Here is a 9373-nt window from a genome sequence, read left to right as displayed (position 1 = left end):
GATTTTGTTCTAGCTAGGCAGGCTTTTTGGCGGGAACGTAAACGAAATGGTTGCTTTCTTCACTGAATAACACATATAAATAATTAATACGAAGTGGTGTTTTGTGGTTAATTAAGTTATTCGGAAAACATTCACGATAGTGTTATTATACAGTAATATTCAATAAACAAAGTGTACCTATTTATTTTAGCTTCGTGCCAAGAAGCCGCTTCATAACTCGAAAGTTTATGCAGACTTTTGTGTTAATTCGTTTGGAGTTCAGAGCAGAAGTCTGCTCCAAGGTGGTGGGCTTAGCTTTCATCATCATCACCTTTCATTAATCATCATCAAGAAAAAATACATAAGACTTGGCTGTACAGGCATAGTTCCCTTTGCCTTACCTTTTACGGAAAAAAAAAATGTTTTCTCCATTTTTTCATAAAATAAAAGGAACAAAAGGAAGGTGACTTGGATTGCATTGTTTTGAAAACAAAGAAGTGCAAAATGGGTAAAATATTCCTTGATCACATTGGTGGCACCCGTTTATTCTCATGTGCAGCATGTGATGTAAATCTCACTAATCGTTCGGAATTAATAAGCACAAGATTTACTGGTGCTACAGGTATCAACTTTCTATTGCATTTATTTTGAATTGCTCAGCTTTCTTGGGTACTATTGCATTGTTTTGAATTATATTTTGTTCAGAAAACTTTTATGTTTTAATAGCTGAAAAACCTATATATAAATAACGTTAGTTAATAATTTTAGGTAGAGCCTTTCTGTTCCACAAAGTAGTAAACTTGGTGTATTCGGAGGTGCAGGACCGCGTGATGCTTACAGGCCGCCACATGGTCCGCGACGTCTCCTGCAAGAACTGTGCCACTAAACTCGGATGGGTGTATGAATTTGCTACAGAAGAAAATCAGCGGTAAATACTTAACTGTTTGGAGACTTTGTTGAAACTTGGAATGACACTAATCTCTATTACACTCGCTCTTCCCCCCTTGCATTAAGAGAAGCAATTGTCCCTATTCTGTATGAACACACTCGTGTACTAATAATAATAATGTACTATTTGGAGACTGTGATATTTATATTGTGATATTTTTGTACTGCAATATTTATTTTGCAGTATTATCCTTACTGGGTTCATTACCAAAATTTTGCTTGAATTCTCATTAAAAGTTCTCTATTTAAGAGCTGCGCTCTTGTCAGTGGAGTAATCGCCATTCCTCTCTTCTCTCCTGGCAAAACCTTCACCTTCTCTTTTATTTGTTTCAAAGTTCTCTACAGTTAAGAAATTTGATTTTGCAAGTTTGTGTGGAATTTTTGTCATTCAGAATTATCAATTAATTCTTTTAACTTATTCAGCCCCTTTAGTGCCTGATACTATTGTTTGTAGACATGTTATAAATACTACTTAAATAATTAGATTGAGTCTTATATCATCAATATTGAACAGGGAATAAAATGATTATGAAAACATATATGTTTCAGGTATAAAGAAGGCCGTGTCATCTTGGAAAGAGCATTAGTGACAGAGAGTGATGGTATAGAAGAAATCCAAGTAAATAATGATGATTAAATTGTAACCAGAATTCAGACATTAAATTATATTATATAATCTATTTCATAGATAATAAAGCTCTTATCTTGTCTAATGCTAAATAAATGATAATATAACATAATTTGTCTTAAAATGTTAAGCTAAAATGGAGGTAATTTCTTTGTATTGTGAACTAGACTTGTCATAATATTATGAATACAAATAAAAATAATACCACCCAGTGGGATTTTTTGTAACAGAAGTATTTTCAAAAGAACTGAAAAGAGAAGTCTAATATTATATAATATCACATTTTATTCATTATTACATTTTTAACACAACATATATCTTTAGCAGATAACATAAAAGAATCTATTTATTTCTTCGTGCACATACTTAAGCTCTGCTTTACAATTGGAATATTACATAAATAAAATGCCAACAATTTATAATAGCATTAGATCATTCAAGCAGTGAATATTTTATGACATGCAATTTTTTTACTTCAATCAATTTACAAGCAATGTTTAAAATAATTAACTCCAATACAAATTATTTTTGTGTGAAACTAAATAACAATTAAACATTAATTTAATGTTGCAATACCTGTTGGGTTTCTGTGTCATGTTTTGCCATTTCTTTCCTACATTTAATTTGAAAATAACTGGTGTTTAGTTTTTAACTACTAGTTCCTTTATCATAAATGTGTCTTCCAATTACAAAAAATAAAAACCACTGCTTTGAATGATCGGCATATACATAATTATTATAATATCACTTCAGCATATAAACAAAAAATAAATTTTACATAAAATATCTCGCACCACCGCGTCTTGGCGCGGCCCGATACTCCACGTAAAGCACCTCATCTCCCAACAAGAATAAAAAAATAAAAACTGACTATTCATAATTATAACAAAAGGAAGATTCTGAAAAACGGAAGGGTATGAAGCAAATACAAAACATTTTTTAATAGAGTGATAAAGATAGGTATCCAAATATTCTAAAAAAGTCTTGTCTCCCTCTGTTAAAACGGGAAGCTATATCGTTACTTAGAAGGTATTGTAAAATCATCGAAATTGAATTAAGTATTTCATTAATGATGGAATAAATATTACATGTAACAACTAATTAGAGCCTAGGCCCACGGGGGCGCCGCAGTGGTCGCACTCGGGTGAGCTTGCCAGGACAAACAAACTAATCCTGAACAACTTTCAGTTACGAATTATCATTTTCTGTTGCATTGAAATAAAAATTGTGTATAATCAAAATCCATTCGAGATCACTGTGAAGTCAATCTCCTGACTTTCATGTAGTACAAATTTAAAGCAACAATTTGATATATCAGGTCGCCGTTTTATTTTTAGATAAATTAAAAAAGTTTTAATGTTTAACGTACTAACAGTTAGTATACCACTCTGTAACAATATCATATTCAATTTAAACGAGCAGCATCGGAATTTCAACCAAATCGTTCAATAACAACATCCACTTTAGAGAACTGTTGGATTTACGAGACCTGTGGTTTCTGGTCACTTAACAGTTCTAATTAGTGCCTCATTAAATAAAAATCTATACATACGTAATATATCTTACAACAATAGAACACTTCTTACAACAAAATTGTTTCTCTGATTTTTCCATCAGGAAAACTTATGTATTATATTTCTGTTATTATTCATCCATCACTACATTCCATCGCCTTTAGTTGTTGCCTTTCATGTTCATGTTGATAACTTATTCAATAGACTGGCACTTAAAGCTAAAACTCGATTCATATGTTGTGTTATGGTACCTACCTAGTAACGTAAAAATAAAACAGTACAATATTTACGTTAGTAAGTATTCTGTGTAACACACAATCGGACGTTGTGTCTTTTAAAATAAGACCACCTACATAAAAGTAGCACAGCATTAACAAACGTAATATAACATTCAAACATTTCATCAATAATACACACGCTCGGCAATTTAAATGTTGAGAAATAAAAATTGCAATCATATTGCATTAATGTGGAACAGACTTAAGAACGCTTAACGAGAACGGGCGGCGAACGCTCAACCGCGCCCTCCAGAGCACTCGTATCGACATAAAGCTATCAGGTGGCCCACCGCGGCGGGCCGGCGGCTGCGGCGCTCTTCATAAGAAGGGCGCACGCGGGGAGTCGTGCGCGGGCTCGGGACCCAACCCCACGCGCTGCTTCTCTGTCTCGATAAACTCCAGCACCGCCATGTAGATGAACTTGTACTGCGCCTCGTTCTGCACCATGCCCGAGCGTTGGTCGCGCACCATCTGCACCGTGCGGTGGATGTCGATCTCGCAGTCGAAGCCCTCCTTGCGGATCTGGTCGAGAATCATGTCGATGACGATGAAGGTGCCGGTGCGGCCGATGCCGGCAGAACAGTGGACGCACACCACGGCCTGGCTGGGCGCTCCGCCCCCGGGTTGCGTCATGATCTGCTGCAGTCGGTAGTTCACGTCCAGTAGAATGTTGAGCACGCGGCCCGGCTCTGAGGGTACGCCGTGGTCCGGCCACGCTGTGAAGTGGAAGTGATAGATCGTTCTCTTCACATTTGGCTCGTCCTTCTTCGTCACTAAAAAACGTCGCAAAGTGTAATCTTGCGTTGAAGATTCGGATTCGTTAAATATCGTATATTTTTTATTTATAACCTCCGTCTTGTGCAAGTCGGGCCAGTAACGCTCGCATTTAACTTTGCCCCGTTCTATTTCTTTCGTCGTCATTATGATGATGCGGACATCCTCTTGCCAGATCATCGACCAGAACTGATATATCGTAGTCGACAGGCAGCCCTGTGTAGCTATGTACAGCTTGTTGTACACGTGTTCCATGTCGCCATTTTCAGCCTCCACTGCGGATTTGGGAATTGTCGTATTAACGTAATTCGGATTCGAGCGGAGAACGCTCGGTTCGAACGGCGGCAGCTGCTTGTGGGTGCCGTTTCCCTGATTTTTCGCGCCATCTCTCGGTTTTTCCTCGCTTATTACCACACTCGTATGATTCGGCGACAGTTTGTCCTTACATTTGTTAGGTGAGCCACTTCGAGCTTGCGGGGAACCGTTCTCGTTGGTTCCGTTGCCCGAGTCCTGCGAGTCGCAGTTTCCGTCGAAACTGTCGCAGCGGATGTAGTTCGCGTTGATGTAGTCGGCACCGGGCGGCGCGTCGCTGGGGATATCTCGCAGCACCACGCGAGTGTGGTCGAACGGTATTATATTTTTGTATCGATTTTTTCTTATATTTTCTGGTTTCGATCCTTCCATTCTGTCGAATAATTGCAAATTTTCCATCATTTGCAAAGTTTCGAATTCCTCCCAAAACCCTTGTTTATAAGCCATGCTTTCGATTGGTCCTTCATTTTCTTTTTGAAGCTGTTTGACTCTAGTGTGGAAGTGTCGCACTTGAATGCGAGTGGCGTTGAAAGGCTGAATCAACCGGAGCACTTCGCCGGTGGTCTCGACCATGGGGTAGTTACGGTAGTGCTCGATGAGGCTGACGAGGTCGTCGAACTGCTGGCCGCCGCCCACGTCGTACCGGTTGTCCTGGCGGCGGATGATCACGTGGGTGACGCGGTCGCGCGTGCGCACCGACAGCACGAAGTCCCCCGGCTGCCGCTGCGACTCTCGCACCAGGAACGATCCGTTCTTGCCGTTCTCCAGCATCATCTTCTCGGCCTCCTTCGCCGTCAGCTGACCGTGGTACCACCGCTCTGTAGTCGGATCTGCGCAGTTCAAGGGTGTTTCTAGCCTTATAATGTTACCGTTTTTTTCTCGAAGATGTCCGTGGTTGTCCCTGTAGTACTGTACGAGTTCGGAGAGAGTTGCAAATTTTTCGCCGCCGTAGAGATCGAGGAATTCTCCATTATTTTGTATTTTGATGTGCGTGACCTCGTTACCGCGGCGCACGGACAGCGTGAAGTCTCCTTTGTTGCTCATGCTGGGCCGCGCCAGGAAATACCCGTCGCGACCGCTCTCCATCAGCAGTTTCTCTGCGTCCACGCCATTCAATGAGGGATGAAACCATCTTCTCGTGATCATCTTACTCTAACACAAAGCACCACCTGGCCAGGTACTTACAAAACTATCTGTCAGTTTAATGTGCTTCTTTCCTGCTCCTTCTCTCTCCACACATTATCACCAATCATCTGAAATAAAAAGAAATAATTGGTTCAGTTACTAAGTATTCAAAATATCCTTACTACTCTCTGTTCTATGACAATATGAGCCAAGGCCCAAAACACCTTACTTCATCATCATCAGCCTATTAAAGACCTGTACGAAGCCACTGACAATGCCGTAAGCGTGGGCAATTATTGGTCAGCAAAAATTTAGCTTCGATCGTCATCGACTCGCAAAGAAGAAGAAGCCCATTAACGTCCCCTGGGGCGTTGCTGGGGCACGGGCCTTCCCTATGGATGGATAGGGAGATCGGGCCTTAAACCATCGCGCGGGCCCCGTGGGGATTGATGGTTATTAACGACTGCTAATGGAGCCGGGACCAACGGCTTAACGTGCCTTCCGGAGCACGGAGGAGCTCGAGATGATTTTTTTTACCTTACTTATCAGTGAATATTTTTAATCTGTAAAACAGCATTTTTCTGTATGTCCTTGATGTATGATGTAGGTAACATTTTTAATTAAATGGGTTTTAACTGTAACATTATGCATAGTGGGTGTATATAAATACATCTCTGCCTATCCCTTCGGGGACAAAGGCGTGACTTAACAAAGTAAACTACAATAAAATTGACATGACTTTGCTGTATTCTGACAGATTTCATTCTAATAAGACATTATATAGCCTAGCTTTGCTATAGTGTGGTCACTGCCAATGGCAAAAGATTGAGAAAGAGTCACTGTGTAATAGGAAATAGGTGTTATCTTATGTTTCTTCTTATCTTATATGTATGTATGAATTGGTTAGGACATGTTCATCGCATGGCCCCCCGTCATTTGCCACGTGAAGTCTTGCTCGGATAAATTGCTAACACCAAGAGGCCAGAGGGAAGCCCCTTGTTGAGATTTACACACTCGTGTAAGCGGTATGTGGAGATTTTTGGCATAGACACTAGCAGTTGGGAGACTCGCGCTGATATGAGACCAGAATGGCGCCACGATTTGTCTACTGGAGTGTCAAGACATGACGAAGCCTGGCTGGACAAGCTGACGCAGAAAAGGCTTCGCCTTCACACCACTGTTACTCATGTTTTATTTGTGGGAAATGCGGCAAAAGATGCCGTGCTGCTATTGGCTTGACAAGAGATCCTGCAGAAAAACGTGACAGCTACACAGACACTGTTACCATCATCTGTCAAGATGTTGTGGCCAATGATGATGTATGAATGTATTGTATCGAAAAGGGGGTGGCCCAAAGAGACCTAGCGAGGCTCGGTTGACCGAGAGTTGAAGTGGCAATCAGTTATTCAAGCCCTACAGGGGATATAAGGATTAGAAGAAGAGTATGAATGTATAATTATTGTATCCTATGATGAATAAAAATAAAATAAATTTAAAGCTCATGTGAAGGTTACTTTATGTAAAAAAGCTTATTATAAGATTAATGATTACCTAAATGATAAAAATGTCTAGCATTAAATGTGTTCTTCTAGTTATTAAATAACTTGTAATGTATAATACCCTCATTGATTTAAAAGATGTGTTGCTGTTGCAGTTTCTTGTTATTTCTTCTCAGCTATGACACCTTGTGAAATGACATAATTTCAAAACTGTTACATTGACCTTCAACAAGTTTAACCATGATGATTACATTGAATAAATGATTCTGATTTCTGATGTTGAGTTGAAAGACAATCCCTTATTTATTTTGTCTACATGCACAGGACACAGAGCAGCTGAACACATTGCTCAGCAGGGTAGGGTTGTTACTACAATACAGGAATCACAAATACCTACCTACTACAAAAGTTTAACATTATTTGCTTAACCTGTTGTATAAGTTGAAAGATTTTCCTTTATATAGCAAAGGATCTAATTATAGACCTATTGTTTGATACTGTTGTTAAACAAAGTGGTTTAATTATTTGTTATTGAGTGGCATTTCTGCAGGAAAATTTTTAAGATAATAATTCTAAACAAGCTAATGAGTAATGAGGTAGTTAGAATTGATCATACTGAGGAATATGGTCTTTATTTATATGATAATTGGAAAAAACAACTAAAGTATCATCAATTGGATCCTTGAGGCATTTTGGTTGACAATCTGTTTTGGTGATGGGCTCCCTACAGGTTGTTATTGGAACAGCTGATGTAGTAAAGTGTAGGCATATATTAACTATGAATAAATATTAACAATGAAAACAAGTTCATATTACACACAGTATAAGGTAATGACTATATTCCAATTGGGGTAGTCAGAGGTACACCATTGCAAGATTGACAGATTCCTGTTAGACCAATACTTTAGTTGGTGAGATGTAACACCATCTATGAAAATGATAATATGTAATGGTCGAGCCAAGTGTGTTAGTGAAAATTGCACTTAAGAGAAACAAATTAACTCATTGATGCAAGTCCAGTACCGGGGATGCCACCGGTGCTTCCCGTTTAAGATGCAAGCGAGTGACACACTGGACCACAGTGACTATATTGAGTGAGTTGATATTACAGTCAGTTATTATATGGCGCCAATTGCTTGTTAGATAGTAATGATTACAATTCCTAACCTATATTAGTGGCCTAATATGTAATAAAACTATTGGAAGAGAATGCAAGATTTATAAAGGTGATACTGTGATGGTAAGGTGGTATTCTACATTTACATTGTAAAGACACTTGTATTATATCTATCTACAATTATATTATATAGTTATATGAATGTAATTATACACAAAGGTATAGTAGAGCAGATTGTCAAACCAGTCTACAATAATGTTATTTAATTAAAACAGCGCACTTACCTCATAAAGGCACCCGTGCACCGTAAAGAACACAATATTCCTCACAATAGGAATTTTATGGATCGAAAAGCTGTTGCTATGCTGACTTTAGATTTTTTTGTAGTGAGATTTTCAAGGGCGTATTCGGTTTTATACACTGCAGTTCTTATAAAACTTATTGTTTGAATAGATTAAATGTAAAGTTAATCAAAATTATCAAATTAAAAATGTGCAAATCAAAAGTATTTTACACAAAAACCCGCAAAAACCTGAAAAATAATTTTGTCTGCCTGCGGAAATGTCACTATCGCGAGTTTTTGTCTTACTTTTTTTTCCACTTTATCCCATATGGAACAGGCAAGGGACTAGAGTCCATACAGCCTTATTGTAGAGTTTTGATACAAGAATTACATGTATATACCAGGTAAATTACGTTTATAAAAAAAATATATATATTCAGGGATTGAACGCTTACTTATAAATTACGTATGTATAATATTCTACTTGTAAATTCTTAAATCAAAAACGTATGCTGCATTCTTTCCCTGCAAAGACCAAATAGTTGGTCCTTGTTTCCCTGCTACTTTTGTTATCAGACTGTTATGAAAGATGAAGCAGTGGGCGCGTATCTAGGTGTATGTGGATTTCTTTATAATGTCGTAACATCCCGACGGCTGGGTGGATATACCTATGGGATATACGCAGTACCTATCGCTTGTTAACTTGTAAGACGGTATGGTTACTTGTGGAGACACAGGATTTGTAATTATTTTCTACATGGTTTAAGTGTAAAACATTTCGGACTCACGATACCCCTGGTGGTATCGTAGGTCTTTTAAAATTAAGCGATACCCCGATTAATATATTTGTGAAATAAATTACGACACTTGTAATAATTTACATAATATTATGTAGTTTTGATGAACACATTCTTGT

General features: G+C 38.5%; 2 protein-coding genes across 2 annotated transcripts; one reads left to right on the top strand and one right to left on the bottom strand.

The window, feature by feature from the left end:
* The first annotated feature begins 425 nt into the window (after positions 1-425).
* Positions 426-1667, top strand: LOC126382425 (protein yippee-like 5). The gene is made up of 3 exons (XM_050032303.1): positions 426-601; positions 748-907; positions 1477-1667. The coding sequence occupies exons 1-3, from the start codon at positions 484-486 to the stop codon at positions 1562-1564; spliced, it is 366 nt and encodes a 121-aa protein (XP_049888260.1). The 5' UTR covers positions 426-483; the 3' UTR covers positions 1565-1667.
* A 155-nt stretch (positions 1668-1822) lies between these two features.
* Positions 1823-8757, bottom strand: LOC126382359 (tyrosine-protein phosphatase corkscrew). The gene is made up of 2 exons (XM_050032171.1): positions 8459-8757; positions 1823-5686 (listed from the first exon to the last, which is right to left on the bottom strand). The coding sequence occupies exon 2, from the start codon at positions 5577-5579 to the stop codon at positions 3666-3668; it is 1914 nt and encodes a 637-aa protein (XP_049888128.1). The 5' UTR covers positions 5580-5686; positions 8459-8757; the 3' UTR covers positions 1823-3665.
* Between the last annotated feature and the right edge of the window lie 616 nt (positions 8758-9373).

The sequence above is a fragment of the Pectinophora gossypiella genome, chromosome 4 (genome assembly GCF_024362695.1).
Source record: "Pectinophora gossypiella chromosome 4, ilPecGoss1.1, whole genome shotgun sequence".
NCBI lineage: Eukaryota > Metazoa > Arthropoda > Insecta > Lepidoptera > Gelechiidae > Pectinophora > Pectinophora gossypiella.
Note: the sequence above shows the minus strand (reverse complement) of the source record. Positions and strands in the feature narration are given on the sequence as shown.